The following is a 19,097-nucleotide window of genomic DNA, read 5'->3' on the forward strand; positions in this document are numbered from 1 at the left end:
AAAACCCCAATTTTCTTCAGCCTCATTCTGGCTTTCTTTGCCAACTAGCCTCCCATGTCAATGCTTTTAGATAATCAAATAGATCTCCCTCTATTATTATACATATTATTTGAAATAAGGGAGATCATTTAGTTGCCAAATATTCAATTTCTTTTATTGTTTAAATAAATTAGTCCTTCGATTGACTATCATGTCATCTCATTTTTCTTATCCACTTTTTCCCTTGCCTTGCGTTTCATTTCTTTCTTCATTCATCCTTGTTTCATTCATCCCTCTTAATCCTTCTTTTTCTAGTTTATTGTTTATTACATAGGGAATACACCTCAGGAAGATGTGCTTGCAGGGAGGAGACAAGATGGCGACACATTAGCAGCTCCTGTAATAAAAGTTCTGGCTTGTGACAGGCCTTATCTCTTCTGGCTTACCTCTATGACCCAAAAAATTGTCATTCAGAGGCAAGAATCTGGACTAGCCACAGCAATGATACTGGGACCCATCAATCCATAGATCAGGAATGAACAGAGAAAAACTAAAGTACTAATTCTCCTTTAACTGCAAGACCTGAAGATTCCAATGGTTTGAAGAGTCTTCTGGATTTGTAGGTGACAATGCAAGAGGGGGAAAAAGAGAGATTTAGCTATAATTAGTGAAAGAAAGAATGTAGATGGAGAGAAAAAAGGGTTTAAAAAGAATTCAGTTTACCTCTCTGCTCTTTTCAGTCTTACTGTCCAGTTTAACACAGAACTGACAATTAAATAAAAAGCTTCAAACATGAGCTTCTCAAATCATTCCAAAAACTTTCATGTGTTAATACATTTTTAAAGCAACTAAAGAGTTTAATACATGAGTATAATACATGACTCGAACATAACCACAGCATTGATATTTAATTTTATTTTATGTTTGTTTTGGGAATTGACTTCTCACATCTACGCATCATGTTATGGGAAGTAAGAGTATGGTGTCGGCCGAAGCCCTTTCCACACTTCATTCATTTATATGGCCTCTCTCTCGTGTGGATTCTTTTATGGGAAATAAGATGACCCTGTCGGGTGAAGCCCTTCCCACACTCCATGCATTTATAGGGCTTCTCCCCTGTGTGAATCCTTTGATGGCATGTACGGCCACCGCTTGTCCTGAAGCCCTTTCCACAATCCATGAATTTATAGGGCTTCTCCCCTGTGTGGATTCCTTTGTGGGAAATAAGATGACCCTGTCGGGTGAAGCCCTTCCCACTCTCCATGCATTTATAGGGCTTCTCTCCTGTGTGGATTCTTTTATGGGAAATAAGATGACCCTGTCGGGTGAAGCCCTTCCCACACTCCATGCATTTATAGGGCTTCTCCCGTGTGAATCCTTTGATGGCATGTAAGTTCACTGTTTGTCCTGAAGCCCTTTCCACACTCCATGCATTTATAGGGCTTCTCCCCTGTGTGGATTCCTTTGTGGGAAATAAGATGACCCTGTCGGGTGAAGCCCTTCCCACACTCCATGCATTTATAGGGCTTCTCCCCTGTGTGAATCCTTTGATGGCATGTAAGTTCACTGTTTGTCCTGAAGCCCTTTCCACACTCCATGCATTTATAGGGCTTCTCCCCTGTGTGGATTCCTTTGTGGGAAATAAGATGACCCTGTCGGGTGAAGCCCTTCCCACACTCCATGCATTTATAGGGCTTCTCTCCTGTGTGGATTCTTTTATGGGAAATAAGATGACCCTGTTGGGTGAAGCCCTTCCCACACTCCATGCATTTATAGGGCTTCTCCCCTGTGTGAATCCTTTGATGGGATGTAAGTTCACTGTTTGTCTTGAAGCCCTTTCCACATTCCATGCAATTATAGGGCTTCTCTCCTGTGTGAATCCTTTGATGGCATGTAAGTTCACCGTTTGTCCTGAAGCCCTTTCCACACTCCATGCATTTACAGGGCTTCTCCCCTGTGTGTATCATTTGATGGGATCTAAGTTTATTGTGTTGACTGAAGCCCTTTCCACATTCCATGCATTTATAGGGCTTCTCTCCTGTGTGGATCCTTTGATGGGATGTAAGTTCACTGTTTGTCTTGAAGCCCTTTCCACATTCCATGCATTTATAGGGCTTCTCTCCTGTGTGGATCCTTTGATGGGATGTAAGTTCACCGTTTGTCCTGAAGCCCTTTCCACACTCCATGCATTTACAGGGCTTCTCCCCTGTGTGTATCATTTGATGGGATGTAAGATGACTCTGCTTGGTGAAGCCCTTTCCACACTCCATGCATTTATATGGCTTCTCTCCTGTGTGGATCCTTTGATGGGATGTAAGATGACTCTGCTTGGTGAAGCCCTTTCCACACTCCATGCATTTATAGGGCTTCTCTCCTGTGTGGATCCTTTGATGGGATGTAAGATGACTCTGCTTGGTGAAGCCCTTTCCACACTCCATGCATTTATAGGGCTTCTCTCCTGTGTGGATCCTTTGATGGGATGTAAGATGACTCTGCTTGGTGAAGCCCTTTCCACACTCCATGCATTTATAGGGCTTCTCTCCTGTGTGGATCCTTTGATGGGATGTAAGATGACTCTGCTTGGTGAAGCCCTTTCCACACTCCATGCATTTATAGGGCTTCTCTCCTGTGTGGATCCTTTGATGGGATGTAAGATGACTCTGGTTGGTGAAGCCCTTTCCACACTCTATGCATTTATAGGGCTTCTCCCCTGTGTGGATCCTTTGATGGATTGTAAGATGACTGTTTGTTCTGAAGCCCTTCCCACACTCCATGCATTTATAGGGCTTCTCTCCTGTGTGGATTCTTTTATGGGAAATAAGATGACCCTGTTGGGTGAAGCCCTTCCCACACTCCATGCATTTATAGGGCTTCTCCCCTGTGTGAATCCTTTGATGGGATGTAAGTTCACTGTTTGTCTTGAAGCCCTTTCCACATTCCATGCATTTATAGGGCTTCTCTCCTGTGTGAATCCTTTGATGGCATGTAAGTTCACCGTTTGTCCTGAAGCCCTTTCCACACTCCATGCATTTACAGGGCTTCTCCCCTGTGTGTATCATTTGATGGGATCTAAGTTTATTGTGTTGACTGAAGCCCTTTCCACATTCCATGCATTTATAGGGCTTCTCTCCTGTGTGGATCCTTTGATGGGATGTAAGTTCACTGTTTGTCTTGAAGCCCTTTCCACATTCCATGCATTTATAGGGCTTCTCTCCTGTGTGGATCCTTTGATGGGATGTAAGTTCACCGTTTGTCCTGAAGCCCTTTCCACACTCCATGCATTTACAGGGCTTCTCCCCTGTGTGTATCATTTGATGGGATGTAAGATGACTCTGCTTGGTGAAGCCCTTTCCACACTCCATGCATTTATATGGCTTCTCTCCTGTGTGGATCCTTTGATGGGATGTAAGATGACTCTGCTTGGTGAAGCCCTTTCCACACTCCATGCATTTATAGGGCTTCTCTCCTGTGTGGATCCTTTGATGGGATGTAAGATGACTCTGCTTGGTGAAGCCCTTTCCACACTCCATGCATTTATAGGGCTTCTCTCCTGTGTGGATCCTTTGATGGGATGTAAGATGACTCTGCTTGGTGAAGCCCTTTCCACACTCCATGCATTTATAGGGCTTCTCTCCTGTGTGGATCCTTTGATGGGATGTAAGATGACTCTGGTTGGTGAAGCCCTTTCCACACTCTATGCATTTATAGGGCTTCTCCCCTGTATAGAGTCTTTTATGGGAAATAAGAACATTGTGTTGGGTGAAGCCCTTTCCACACTCTATGGATTTATAGGGCTTTCCCCCCGTGTGAATTTTTTTATGGGAAATAATATGACAGTGTTGGGTATAGCCCTTTCCACACTCCATGCATTTATATGGCTTCTCTGCTTTATGAGTCAATTGATGGGATGTAAGATGACAGTGTTTCCTGAAGCCTTTTCCACATTCTATGCACTTAAATGGCTTCTCTCCTTTGTGGATTCTCTCATGGGATACTAGATTACCATGTTGGGTAAAGCCCTTTCCACACTCCATGCATTTATAGGGCTTCTCCCCTGTGTGCACACTTCGATGAGATATAAGATAACTGCTTTTTCTGAACCCCTTTCCACACTCCATGCATTTATAGGGCTTCTCCCCTGTGTGGACACTTCGATGGGATATAAGATAACTGTTTGTTCTAAATCCCTTTCCACACTCCATGCATTTGTACGGCTTCTCCCCTGTGTGGATCCTTTGATGGGATGTAACTTCCCAGCTTGTTCTGAAATCCTTTCCACACTCCATGCATTTATATGGCTTCTCTCCTAGGTGGATCCTTTCATGGGATGTAAGATGACCTGGTTTCCTGAAGTCCTTTCCACACTTCCTGCATTTATACAGCTTTTCCCTTGTGCTTATCCTTTTATAAACAGTCTTATTTCCATCCTCAGTGCATTTATTTGGCTTCTCTCCCATGTGAAATCTTTTCTGTGACATAACTGAACACTTTTCTTGAGAAAGTGTGAAAGTCCAATTGTAATTTTTTCCATTGTCTTTTGATATATAATCTTGTCCTTTGCCTTGGGATAGATAGTGCTCATTTATATCTGTTATGTCTTTGAATAGTCTTAAACCTTTCCCAATGTATTTTTTCTTTATTTTTCCTCGTTGATCAATAAAGTCCTGCATCTGAGCATCAATGGAAGATGAGCTATCCTTATTCCATTTATCTGAAGTGTTTCCTTCCTGCCTTTGGAATCCCGTCTGAATTGCAGGCTTCTCCATTACGTCTCTTTGTTTGAACACTTTCATTAATTCTCCAGCGACTTTATTGTCATTCTCATTATCACCTTCAAAGGAAAAGAGAAATGAAAGTGATAGAAATGTTAGGGAAAAAGATCACCCTGTCAGAAATCATATTACAGATAATCCCTGAGTTACAAACCTTCCGTTAGCGAACATTCGAATTTATGCAATAATCACCCAGTAGTGTTTACGAAAAACTCCTGAAATTACAAATGTTTCCACACTACGGCAGTATTCACCCTTACGAATGACCGCAGTAGCACTGCACAATTCACCCTAGCTATTTCCTCCACCCACCCACCCCACTCTCCCTAGACACTAGGCCTTTGGATATGCACCTTTGCTTTCTTGGCTGATCTAGGCCTTTGGTGCTTTCATAGAAAATGGAAGCCTAAAGTAACGCAAGATCACGTGCGGTCAGTAATGTGAGATCTCACACTACTGATTTCGAATGATCTCACAGTAGTTTAGGCCTCTTTCTCTTCAACAGAGAATGGAAGGTTCTGATTGCCTCTGGAGTCCCAATCTTGGCATCAGAGGCCTTTTCCAGGCTGCTGCCCAAAAAGGAGGCCAGGGGATCTACAGGAGTCCACCGGCAGAACAGAAGCCAGGGGCAGTGGCCATGTGGCTCGAGTTCAGGGTGGGGGAGAGCAGGAGATAGGCACCACAAGCATTGTGAGAAGTCGGGCACCCATTCTCTGGAAAAGAGGATGGGTGCCTGAACTCGCAAGATATTACAGCACACAGGAGCTTCCATTGACTCTCCTATCCTTGTAAAGCAGGAACCCGGCAGAGAGGAGATGGATCTTTCAACGTAAGTCAACCTGCCACGGCAGAAATGGAAGTGGAAGCATGAGATATCTTTGTGAATCGTGGAGGCCTTGGGGGCCTGTTCCATCACTAGGCCCTCCATGGCCTTCCCCTCCCTGAGATGCTTCATGTGCAAATAATGAACCACCTATTTGCCCATGCATTCAATTAGCAAATATGTGGGTGAAAGAAGGTGATATTCTTCGAGGTACAAGATTTATTCCCATGAATTTTTGAGTTACAAATGGGCAGTCTCCATTATATTTGTAACACGAGGACTACCTGTAATTGCCTTCAGGTATTTTGCCAGATTCCAATATATTGTATATTTGTATAATGGTTTGGTATAGAAATGATAATATCACTATTCGTGAGGCATAAAAACTTGTAAAAGGCTGTGCTGGACCAGTATGTAACTCTGGTCCATTATGTAGCTAGATTAGGAATTAAGAACTGTGTTAGAGCATTTAGCATTTAAAAAGTTAAACGCTGTCTCCTTAAGAGATGGCCTCTGGGAAATGTAGTCTAGTTGTTAGTCCTATATCTAGTCAGTGGGAGGAGCTTCAAAGTTTATTACAGGATGTCCTGCATATGTGCCACGGTGCCTAATCAAGCATCATGCAAGCATCTATTGGCATCCGTAACCATGCCTAGCTGAGATGGGGAATTATTCCTTTTTTACCTACAAGAATGGACAGATATGACTATGACCGGATGTATCTACTGCAAAGTAAGTCCCTGCTTAGAATTCCTGGACAATAAATATTTGTTTAAAACCATTTTTGTGGAGTTTATGCTGTCTGGATCAGAACTATAATGCATCTCGGTTCACGGTTCCAGAATAAAGCCATTAAGTCAAAAAACGTGAATGGCAATTCTTGATAGGACTGATACAGATGCATCTGGGCCAAAATATTTCAAAAATGTTTGGTAAAGTTTAGTATTACTGCAAACCAAGGAATTACTTTGTTACTAATATGTTTAAATAGAAATAGAAAAACAAATAAAGATTGCCATTGACCTATTTCCTTCGCAGGAGCAGTGGAACAGCATGACTCTTCCTTCTCCCTCTGAAGAGAGGATATCTATTTGGAGATGATTTCATAAGAAGTAATCCGTGGCATCTGACTACAAAGTGTCTTCCTGAACTGCCTGACTGCAGAATAGGAAACCCTTACCAAGAGAGGCCACGTTCTTATAATTATCCAGCATGACTTCCCAATGCAGTGTTTTTTGGTGAGGATGCAGCAGAGACCACTCCTCCTCTGAGAAATACAAAGCCACCTCCTCAAAGGGCAGAAGACCCTCCTGAAAGGAAAAAAAGTACAGAACAGATTGAGGAGGGACTATAGGATCTATCCTATTGTTTAGAAATTCCCAAAGCAAAGCTATGAACTAAGGTAAATGGCTATGCTTAGTAGGATTCCATAGTTTAGGTGAGAAAGTGGACAGAAGAAAAAACTTTTGATTGAAGATATGTTTTAGACAGGTTTCATCAACTTGAATGATTTTGTAGGATTTTCAGTGCAATTCAGTTACGTAACCCCAATTTCCTTTTGGATCAACCTCAGAATCCTTCTGGATTTACCAAATATCCAGCCAGCCAGCTAGGATCAATTCATCCATCCTCAATCAAAAAGCACTCAGTGTCAGGAGACAATCAATTAGCAGGTGGCCCTTGGAAAACCCACCAATCAGTGACACTAACTTGTTTAACATGGGTTTAAAGGCATAACTATAGAGGAAGGGATTCTTTGTAGAATTTTATGAAGTGGCTAAGAAGGAGCCATCCTATTCATCCTCAACGCCTTCATGAAAGAGCTGGGAGAGATCAGCCATGGATCTGTGTTGTGTGCCATCAATATCCAGAGACTCTGCCCCTCCTTCGATTGCAAGGAAACTGCTAGTAGTCTGAGCCATTGACTCGACAGTAAATAAGAAAATGGAGAACATTTTTTGAGGAAGGCATTTCTTAGCCTTTGCAAAGCTGGATAGTTTGGCCTCCAAATCCAGGCACAAATCAGGGGATTAAAAGGTATTTTGCAAGCCAATAGGGCCTTGATTATATGCTCTTTCAGAACAATTTTTATTTGGAGGCATTTTTATATGGCCACTGTCCTGGGATTTTAAAAATCTTTCTTCTTAATCACGTATTTTCTTATCAATGATTGTAAATAAAGCTTTTAAAAATGTTAATATCCTGGTGTGAATATTTAAATACTTTTGAGGATCCTTGCACAAATGCAACTCAAAGAATTACACAAATAATGGGTGCCATGAAAATATCTGTAAAACATTATTTACTGAAACGTTGGGAGAATAATTAGGGGAAAGAGTTTTGTTTTTAAAGTAGTAGTCTTAAAAAAAAATCCTAAAAAAATCCCCAACCAAAAGCTGAGGGGACAATGGAAGAAGACAGTAGAGATAGTCCTCAACTTACAACAGTTTTTAGTGATTGTTCAAAGTTACAACGGCACCAGGAAAAATGGCTTATGCCCAGTTTTCACACCCACGACTGCTGCAGCATCCCCGTGGCCACATGACCAAAATTTGGGTGCTTGACAACTGACTCATATTTATGACGGTTCCAGGGTCCTTGGGTCATGTGATCACCTTTTGTGAAGTTCTCAGAGCAAAGTCAATAGGGAAGCCAGATTCACTTAACAACCATATTACAAACATAACTGCAGTCCTTGACTTAACACATGTGGCAAGAAAGGTCGTGTTGTTTAGCAACAAAAATTTGGGTTTCAATTGTGGTCATAAATCAAGGACTACCTGTACTATGTACATCAGCTGATTTCCCGAGGGAAAAGGAAAATACAAATGTAGTAAATTAATATTCTTCTGTTACCTGACCTGGAGGTTCAATCACGGTTTCCGTTCCCCCAAAACAAAGAGTCAACTTCCTTCTATTCTTCCCTGTGAGGGAGATAGAATTTCAAGAAGCATAATTAATGAAATGCTATAGAAGGGAAAACACAGAAGATAAGAAAGTTAGGATTTATCAGAGGAATGGAAGGACCTTATTATTACCTCTTGAGGTGTCCTGATTTGGATCTTCCTGAGAGATCCTCCTGAAAAACAGTTCTTGAGGGACATTTGAAGGATGCCTCATTCTTTCAGGATCTCTGATGTCCATTGTAAAGGACTTGACATAGTATGAAGGAGAAAAGCATTAATGGTCATCAAACATCATGAAGTGGTTTTTTACTGCAAAGCACTCAGTATCATTTAATTAGGCTGGGAAGTAAGAAATAAATGGCTCTGCAAAAATCTTTCTTCTAGAAAGGATAAGCAACTATAGAAAGATTAGTAAAGCATCTCCACATAGTATGAATGCCAGGGAACTCTGGTAAGGAGGTATTAAGAATTTGAATATATTGATCCAATGGCAAAGAATTTTGTGTATAATATAATGCCTGAACAACAGGAAGATATTTGGGTGAAAACTTTAAAATTTAAAATTTCTATTAAATTATAATTTGGAACACATTTTTTATAAAATGAGGTATCAATTCTATTTAATGCGTGATAACTGGCCAAAGATGTATAAAGGAAATTCAAATACATGATCAAAATATAAATGTAAACAAGAAACCTTTTTCCATTTTGGTGGACAAACCAAAGAAATACTGGTGTAAGATTTATATTTTACTGCAGAAGATTCTCAAACTGGGTATAAAAACAAAACCAGGGACTTTAATAGACAGAGATTGAAACATAATCTCAAACTTTGCTGTTTTATACAGTATGTTGAGAGCATTAAGAATGCTTTTTGCACAAAAACGGAAGGATACGTTAATTGCCATAATGGAGAGGTTGCTGGAAAAACTGACGGACCTAGCAGAGACGGCAAAATTAACTGCTTTAGTTAAAGAAAAAAACACATCCAACCTTGTTTCTACTTGGAAATCACTTCTGGATTTTTATCTTGGGATAAAAAAATGAAATTTAGTGTTTCTTGTTATAGAATGACTAGTTCCAGTACATATTAAGGATGGAAAAGTAGACGTCGGAGGCTGTAATGTTACCATTTTATTTGACTGCGGGGGAAACTTTACCTTTACCTTAAAGAGTCAAAGTCAATTATTTTCCTTTTCCCCTTTCCCCTATACGTCTTTCTCTTCAATTCCCCCCAGTTCCTACTATTTTCTTTTTTTTGGTTTTATATCTTGATAAGCTTAATGATATTTTTAAAAGGAAACAAAAATTTGAACTTATTATTATATTCAAGTCCTTCTGGGCTCTCACCTGCAACTCAGCCTGCTCCTTCTTCTCCTCCGCCTGGCTCAGGAGGAAGCCTTCCACCAGGGCCACCGCCTGGGAGCTGCTCTCTGCTCCACACTCCCGCACCCAGCTCTCCATCTGCAGGGGCAGAATGGCCAGGAACTGCTCCAGAACAACCAGGTCCAGCATCTGCGCTTTTGTGTGCTTTTCTGGTCTCAACCATTGGCTGCAAAAGTAGTGCAGTCGGCTGCAAAGTCCTCGGGGACCCTCATCCTCCTGATACCGGATGCTCCTAAAATTCCAGGACTGAAGTGGGGAAAGGATTGTTCCATCGTCCAGGATCTTCTGGCCAGTTCTTGCCCAGATCTCCTCACCGATTCCAGACTGAACACTGGAAGGGCCTTTTCCAGTTCCCCCACTTGCTAAAGGAAGGCTCGCCATTCTTTCTCCGTCCTGTAACACAAATCCAAATGAGTTCAAGGAAACCAAATTCTTTTTCATTCATAGCAATGTTCATCTAGCCATGGGAATCAGAACATGCTATTAACCCTCTTTGCCAAAGAGAAAACTGTAGGAAGAAAAGTCTCTATCGTGGTTCCTCCAAGCGGGGAATAAACATGGCAACTGCTTTGGGAAGAAGGTTCTAGTTTATTCCCCGCTTGGAGGAACCATGATAGAGACTTTTCTTCCTACAATTTGGCACCCCAAGATGGGACTCCAAGCTAACCTCTCCAATAGACTGAGACTGGTAAGCCCATCCTGCCGGCAGCAGACCCCTTTGTGTCTGTGGATGGATTTTCCAGGCCCTGCCCATGTGGAGTCAGGGTAGTAAATGGAGTTTTGGGTTTGAGCTCAATGGCTGCTTTGGAAAGAAGGTGAAGGTGAGTACCTCCAAATTTTAACTTTATTTATTTTTTATTTTTATTTATTGCACTTATATACCGCCCTTTCCCTGAGGACTCAGGGCGATTTACAGGGAGTTAAAATCAACCATACAAAAGTTAAAACCCAATTTAAAAAAAAATTAAATCGACCCTGTACTATTAAAAACCCCAATTAAAATGAATGTCTCCTCAGCCTGGGCCCGAGAGCTCAAAGAGCCAGGTCTTCAGGCCCCGGTGGAATGATCGGAGGTCGGGAGCAGTCCTCAGCTCCACCGGCAGCTGGTTCCAGAGGGCAGGCACCCCCACTGAGAAGGCCCTATCCCTGGGTGTCACCCGCCGTCTCTTACCGGCGGGACACTGAGCAGACCCTCCCTGTGGGAGCGCACTGGGCGAAGGGCATTTGATGCCGGCAGCAGGTGTTCCCTCAAATACCCCGGACCCAGGCCATGTAGGGCTTTATAGGTGATAACCAGCACCTTGAATTTCACCCGGAGGGCAACCGGAAGCCAATGCAGCTCGCGGAGTAGAGGTGTTACATGGGAGTATCGGGAGACCCCCATTACAACTCGCGCGGCCGCATTCTGCACCAGTTGAAGCCTCCGAGTGGTCTTCAAGGGCAGCCCCATGTAGAGAGCGTTACAGTAGTCCAAACGGGAGGTCACAAGCGCATGAGTAACTGTGCGTAGGGCGTCTCAGTCCAGATAGGGACGCAACTGGCGCACCAGGCGAACCTGTGCAAAAGCCCCCCTAGTCACGGCTCCTATGTGATCTTCAAAATTGAGCCGTGAGTCCAGGAGGACGCCCAAGTTGCGAGCCCTATCAACGGGGGGTAACACCTCACCCCCCATCGTTAGAGGTGGAATAACTTGGTTAACCCGATATGCCGATATGCACAGCCACTCAGTCTTGGCAGGATTGAGACGAAGCCTGTTTCTCCCCATCCAGACCTGAACCGCCTCCAGGCACCGGGACATCATGGAGAGGGCATCGCTGGGTTGGTTCGGGGTGGAAAGAAAAAGTTGGGTATCATCAGCGTACTGGTGATACCCCACCCCGAAGCCACGAATGATCTCGCCCAGCGGCTTCATATAGATGTTGAACAGGAGAGGCGAGAGAACCGACCCCTGAGGGACTCCACAAATGAGAGGCCTCGGGGCGGATCTCTGCCCTCCCGTCAACACCGACTGCGAGCGGCCCTGGAGGTAGGAGGAGAACCACCGTAAAACGGTGCCTCCCACTCCCAACCCCCTGAGACGCCGCAGCAGGATACCATGGTCGATGGTATCGAAGGCCGTTGAGAGATCTAATAGGACCAGGACAGAGGAGCAACCCCTGTCCCTTGCCCTCCAGAGATCATTCACCAGCGCGACCAATGCCGTCTCTGTGCTGTGTCCGGGCCTGAAACCCGATTGGTACGGGTCCAGATAATCAGTTTCCTCCAGGAACAGAGGGAGCTGATGCGCCACCACACTCTCAACAACCTTCACCAGAAAGCGAAGGTTGGAGACTGGACGGTAGTTGTCTAAAACAGCCGGGTCCAAAGCAGGCTTCTTGAGAAGGGGTCTCACCACCGCCTCCTTCAAGGCGGCAGGGAAGACACCCTCATTCAGAGAAGCAGTTATTACTGCATGGAACCAGCCTCGTGTTCCCTCCCGAGCCGCATAAGCTAGCCAGGAGGGGCACGGATCCAGCAAACAGGTGGTGGTGCTCAGTTTCCCCATGATCCTGTCCACATCATCAGGGGAAACAGGGTCGAACTCAGTCCAGATAACGTGCTCAAGACCGCCTGATTTCTCCACATCAGACTCTGCCCAGTCAGAGTCCAGGCCGGTCCGGATCCGAGCGATTTTGTCCACCAGATGATGACTAAACTCCTCGGCTCGTCCCTGTAAGGGATCCTCCCTCACCTCCTGGTTAAGGAGGGAGTGAGTCACCCTAAACAGGGCGGCCGGGCGATTATCTGCGGACGCGATAAGGGCGGCAAAGTAGTTAGACTTCGCCGTCCTTATCGCTGCAAGATAAGACCTTATAAAGGTTCTTAACTGCAATCGGTCAGATTCGGATCGGCTGGATCTCCAACCGCTCTCTAGACCTCGTCTCCGACGCTTCATCTCCCGGAACTCCACAGAGAACCATGGGGCCCAACGGGATCTGCGCCGGGTCAGAGGTCGCATGGGTACAACGCAGTCAAGTGCCCTGGTGGCAGCCGTTTCCCAGGCCTCCACCAGAGCATCGACTGGGCTGTGGGTAAGGGTGATAGGTATAGGCCCAAGCGCCCTCTGGAAGCCCAGGGGGGTAAAAGAAATGTGTGTATGTTTTTGTGTGTGTGAGTGAGAAGACCCTTTTTCCAATCACAGTTGGATTTTGCTCCCTCTGGCCTTTCCTAGCCGCAGAAAGGATCTGTTCGAGTTGCAGACCCTGGAAAGTATGGGGGTTTGGCCAGAGCGTAGGACCTTTTGTTAAGGAAAAGGGAGAGACTGTGTGGAAAATGGAATGGAATGAGAGAATTGGATTTGGGCAACTAGCTGGTTAAGCCCTGTAAGCAAAGCAAAGCAAAGTTAGGAAATTAAGCCCCGGGCAAGGAGCGTCCCTTACCTCTGGAAAGCAAGCAGAGGTCCTCCCAGACATTTGAAGTCTGCAAACAGTGGTGGTGAAAAGTGAAGGTAAAGCCGGTAAGAATGTCCCGTACCTTCTGCAGGGGAGCAGAAGGTCCTCGACAGACCCCTTTTTGGTCTGAAACCATGGTGGTAGATGCCTAAAGGAGCGTCCCAGTACTCTGTGAGGGATCCAGAGTGCTCTTTGGGTCCCTTTTTGACCCAAAAACTGTGGAGGTAGGCGGAAGTCTCACAAGGAGGCTTCAGTGCGCCAAACCCGATAGAACCAAGGGGGGATTCTAGTTAAAGGGTTGAGATAGGCTTCCCGGTAAAGCTTGCTTGAGGCCTGGGACGGGAATCAGCTACCCATTTAGGCAGGTATGAAAAAGAGGTAGGTACAGAAATTATATATATAAAGAAAATGGACTTTGCTAGGGCTTTGCTGGGAAACCAATTGGCTAAATAAAGGTACTCAAAGGGAAAATAAGAAATAGTGCCCCCCTCTCTCTCTCTATGCAACCACGTGGTATGTTTAAAATATGTGCCTTCCCTAATTTATCTGAGATTTATGGTGGGAATGACTAGGATGTGTAAAATTAAGACTTCTGTTTCGTTTTCTGTTCTCTTGTCTTTGTGTGTATATGTGTGTCAAAGTCTTTGTGTGTGAGGTAAATGTGACTGACTGTTAACTGTCTCTAATCCAAAGAGAAAAGAATGTTAAACTTCTGCTAGAAATTCTTCTTAAAATAAGCTACCAAAATGAAAATACCCTCACTCTGTCTGTCTGGCCAACAGACAGAGTGAAGAAAAATGTGTTTGTTTGTTTGTTTTTCTTCTCTTTCTCTCTATGTACTCTTAAGAACAGCCCAAAGTTAGCAGGAGGGAATGTTTTTAAGTTCATCTGCTGGAAAAGTTTCACTCTTGCATTTAATAAGAATGATAAAGTTGGAAGGGACCTTGGAGGTCATGTAGTCCAACCCTCTGCTCGGGCAGGAAACCCTATGCCAACTTTATCAAATGCCTTACTGAAGCCCAAGTAAACTGTATCAACAGCATTCCTCTGGTCCACTAATTTTGTCACTTGGTCAAAGAATGCAATGATAAGATGTGTTTAGCATGATCTGTTTTTGACAAACCCATGTTGGCTTTAAGTAATGACTTTGTTTGCCTCTAGGTATTCGTTGATTTGTTGTCTGATTGTCTTTTCCAGAATCTGCCCAGGTGAGGTCAGGCTGATAGGTCTGTAGTTTCCTGGATCTATTTTTTCTTTCGTTTCTTCTTTTTAAGAGGAAAAAAAAGGGAACTACATCAGCTCTTTTCCAGTCCTCTGGTAGTTCCCTAGTGCTCCAGGATGGAACAGCCTTACTTGGATACTGGCTAACATTAATTGGATGTTACAAATTACAAACCTGGATGCACTGAATTTAAGAGCTAAGGCAGGAAACAACTCTTGAAAATGGGCAGCCAGTGGTTAGGTACAGAGGCAAACCATGGCTGTGAAGATTTTTGGGAGCAATGTGCAAATCTGACTGGAAGCTAAAGGTGACATCCAACATTTGAAAATAATTGGCACAGAATATTGGTAACTATAAATTTCTTTTCCACCTAATTTTTGCCCTGACTTTTTAGAAGTTTATGGGCAGGAATCTTTTTTCTGCTGCCTCCATTAGTGTTTTTCTTTTTGCATTAACAATTTAAAGTTTGCTTACCGAGTATCCCTGATCAGACCAATTTTAATCTTGTGCCAGTAAGTGTGTCATTCACACACTTAGGGCACAATCCCCCATTGTGGGAAGTCAGCTCCCCAGAGAAGGAAATATTAAAAGGGCAGGAAAATATATTTCCTAAAAGGATCTTAAAAAGGCAGAAAAGCATGCCCAGTTTTTCTTAATAGCCCCAAGTCTCCCTCCCCCAAGCAGAAACCAACTCTATAGAAATGCAGATATAAACCATTCAGGGAGGTTGAAACTAAGACTTCTAAAATCTACATACCCCTGCCCCAGGGAGGTGGGCTGGGACAGACAACCAGCAAGAATCCTAGAGTGGCACACCTAGGCTCAGGACAGAATACAAAGCTTGAGACAGGAAATAACTCCAGACAATAGAGTCCAGGGGGTGTAAAACCCCTCTACCCACATGTGCTCACCCCTTCTTTTCCTGTTGGATCCATTTTTCTGTCTGCCTTTCCTCTGCAATAAACTACAACCTTCTTCCCAAAGCAGTTGCCATGTTTATTCCCCGCTTGGAGGAACCATGATAGAGACTTTTCTTCCTACATTACTTTCTCTCTAAAGAAGATTGCATCTCTCTGATAGAAAATAAATTCCAACAACTAGAAAGTAGTGGATTGGATCGTTCATCGATACTCCTCCCCATAGAAGGAAGTATTTTTCTGGCCTGGTAAACTGATGACATTAATCAAGAAGATTCAGTATATTTGGCATTTTGGATCATTTCTATATTGCTTTTACTCACAAGGAAAGACTTGCTTTTTAAAAATATAGATCTACATTTACCTATAAGCAGGGTTCACGCAGCATACAAAAACTCAGAACTGGTTAACAAAGCATGAACATTCAGTTCACAAAAAATGTAATGCCATTCAATTGCAGCTGGATTAGGATGCTCCATTTCTCTTCCTTCACACAGGAAGGCAGGTTCACACAATGTGTCCTAAGCACAAAAAGGTCAATCAGATCCAGGGGCTCAGTTCACATGAAACACAAAGGCTTAAATGCACAAAGCTTAACATAATCATCTGTTTACCCTCCTAAAACAAATTGAGCTGCAGAGGAGTCGAACCTAGTTTACTGTCATCCAGCACAGAGTGAGAACGTAGGCATAATCTTTTGCATTTTCAAACCTTTTCTTATTTCCTCCTTGAGATTTGCCATGCAAGCTCTCCCACTACCCAGGAAATAGGGCGTGTAGGACTATTCAGCCCCCCCTTTCCTTTCTGGCATCTGGATTTCTTCCTGAGGGCAACGTACGTGGTCTAGACTAGCACACACAGAGAGAAACATACACACAAACACAGACAAACAACCCCCTTTGTCACCTGTGGCTCTTTCCTTCAAGACTTTCTTGCAGCCTTTTTAACCGCCTGCGAAGATCAAAGGGTTAAAGCGGGCGAGTCCAGCATCCTAGAAAGGAAAGGCTTACTGACGTCACTTCCTTCCCAACCGGCCACAGCGGCCCAACGCTGAAGTGCGTGGAGTCCCTTTCTCTTTGCAGAGGCCGCCCTCTGGTGGACTTTCTGTGAATGGAAAGCGCTCCTGGAACAAGGAGAGACGGAGCATTTCCCATGCGGGGGCAGGAGGGGGCGCTCACGTTTCCCTTGATCAGGAAGCCGCCTCAACCTGCTTTAGGCAATGTTACACTTCCGAAGAGTGTTGTATTTAAAGCTTATGGTCACTCACACTCTCACAGCCCTGGGAAATAGCTACAGTTTCACCCACACTCTGAGGCACAAATAGTTCTTTAAAATACAGGGAGACACAGTCAATTTAAAATAACAGGCGTTTACTGGTACAACATATATATTTGTTCTTTTTCACAAGTACACACTCACATCCATGCTCATCCATACTGACCTAAGTCCTTCTCGAGTAGGCTGGCTGTCACTATCCATAGGGACAGAAGCTGCCAGCTGCCAACTCTAGATGAAGAGGAATTCAAAAAGTGTTTGTACTTCAGGATCTTTTCCCTCCAAAAAATTCCTTGCTTTTTCCTGATTCATCAGACGACAGTTATTCTTGTTGATTTTCAAGCCTGGTAGCTATTGGTGGGATTTGGAGAGAGCTTTCATCTCAGCTCTTGTCCAATTTCTTTTGTCTGGATTGAGTGATATTTTTACTTTCTTTCCTTAGTGACTTAGTTCCTTCTTATCTGTTGCTAAGATGAGAACTTGGGATGCATCTCTTCCTTCTTAAGATCAAGAGCCCTCCTATTTCCCTACAGGGGAAATAGGTCGACAGACGATGCCATAGCTACTGCTTTACACTCTGTAGCAAGTCATCTCGAGAAACCTGGAAGCTACGTCAGGATGCTTTTTGTTGACTACAGCTCGGCTTTTAACACCATTTTGCCGAGCATTCTCATCGAGAAGCTGACTGACTTGAAATTCTCCCCCGCTATCTGCGATTGGATTCAAGACTTTCTTAGGGATCGGGTACAAACAGTGAGGGTCGGGTCTGCTTTGTCCACCCCCCTGAAGCTTTGCACCGGCACGCCACAGGGCTGTGTGCTTAGCCCCTACCTGTACTCTTTATACACTTATGATTGTGTATCATCTGACCCATCCACTGCGATAATCAAGTTCGCAGATGATACAACTGTGGTGGGTCTTATTACAGGTGGGGATGAGACAGCATATAGGGCGGAGGTACAAAAACTATCCATATGGTGTAGTAACAACAACTTGCACCTAAACATCAGCAAGACGAAAGAGATGGTGTTAGACTTCCGGAGAAAAAAAGAGGAACCTGCCCCACTTTACATCGGGGAGGACTGTGTAGAGAGAGTTCCCTCCTTTAAATTTCTGGGAGTCTACCTCTGTGAAGATCTGACCTGGAAAGTTAACACAACCCAGGTGGCAAGAAAGGCCCAACAGAGGCTTCACTTTCTTAGGATCTTGCGGAAGAACAGGGTAGAGCAACAGCTAATGACCCTCTTTTACCGGTCTACCATAGAGAGCGTCCTCTCGTATGGTATTGTGGTTTGGTATGCCGGTCTGACAGCCGCGGATAGGAAAGTATTACAGAGGGTAGTGAGCACAGCACAAGACATTGTGGGCTGTTCCCTGACACCACTGGATGACATCGCCAGGGCTCGTTGCCTTGGAAGAGTGAGGAAGATTCTCAGGGATGACTCACACCCTGGACGGTATCTTTTTACTCTCCTACCATCCGGTAGGAGATATAGGAATATAGCCAGCCGTACCAACAGGCTGAAGAACAGCTTTTATCCGTGGGCTGTTAGGCTTTTGAATGGGATGTAATCTTATGCAGAGTTGACTTGGGAGGCCGGTGTGTGGTGTAGTTGGTTCACATAGTGTGGTGGGATGGAGGGTTTGTTGTCACTGTGTGTTGGGGGGAGAGAGCACAGGGGGAGGCTCAGCTAATCTCAATGTACACATGTTGTACTTTGACAATAAAGGTTTATTATTATTATTCACACTGGAAGAATCTGGCCACTTATCCTGGCCCTTTCTGGATCTCTCTCCTTCAAGAGTTCTGCGCAGCTCAAATGCTCAAGAGAGTGAATACAGCATCCTAAAGATGCAAGACCCGTTGATGTCAATGCCTTTCAATCTCCCCTCTGGAAAGCACCGTGTGGCGTTCGCCCTCCAGTGGCTCAATGATGGAAGGCCATTGTGTTGCCTTCTCTTTGCAGAGGAGCCCCTGGTGGATTCTCCGTGCAAGGCAGGTGCTCATGTAAAGCGCCAAGAAAAGGTACATTTCCCATGAGAAGCGAGGAGGAAGGAGGCTGATGTCCGCCCTGAGCAAGAAGCCTTGTGAATCCATGTGCTTTTGACAATATAAGACTCCTCTCCAAATATCTATTTTTAAGAACGATTCTGTAGAAACCACACCCCTGAATAAAGGTAACGGGGGACTCAAAGGAACAGACACAAAATGGAATATAGTGTTCCTTGTACTCAAGAGGGTCACAATAATGCTCTCTTCCTTCTGCATCCCATAAAAGAGATCAGTGGGAAACTTGACAGGCTTTCAACATTCTGTTATTATATCTCACAACAATAGCATAGAGCCTCAATAGGCTTTGTGGTGCTCAATTCTTGGCCTTGCTTG

General features: G+C 44.2%; 1 protein-coding gene across 1 annotated transcript in view; it reads right to left on the bottom strand.

Moving 5' to 3' along the window:
• Positions 1-13,356, bottom strand: part of LOC310634799 (uncharacterized protein) — a gene marked incomplete at its 3' end in the record, with an annotated part of 39,037 nt that extends 25,681 nt beyond the window's left edge. The window contains exons 1-4 of the mRNA XM_083353335.1: positions 13,286-13,356; positions 9,831-10,259; positions 8,613-8,727; positions 8,431-8,498 (exon numbers count right to left, since the gene is read on the bottom strand). Of these exons, the coding sequence (XP_083209461.1) occupies positions 8,431-8,498; positions 8,613-8,727; positions 9,831-10,259; positions 13,286-13,318 (645 nt within the window). The 5' untranslated portion in view covers positions 13,319-13,356. The remainder of the gene's footprint in view (positions 1-8,430; positions 8,499-8,612; positions 8,728-9,830; positions 10,260-13,285) is intronic.
• Between the last annotated feature and the right edge of the window lie 5,741 nt (positions 13,357-19,097).

This window comes from Vipera ursinii, assembly GCF_947247035.1.
Source record: "Vipera ursinii genome assembly, chromosome: 2".
NCBI lineage: Eukaryota > Metazoa > Chordata > Lepidosauria > Squamata > Viperidae > Vipera > Vipera ursinii.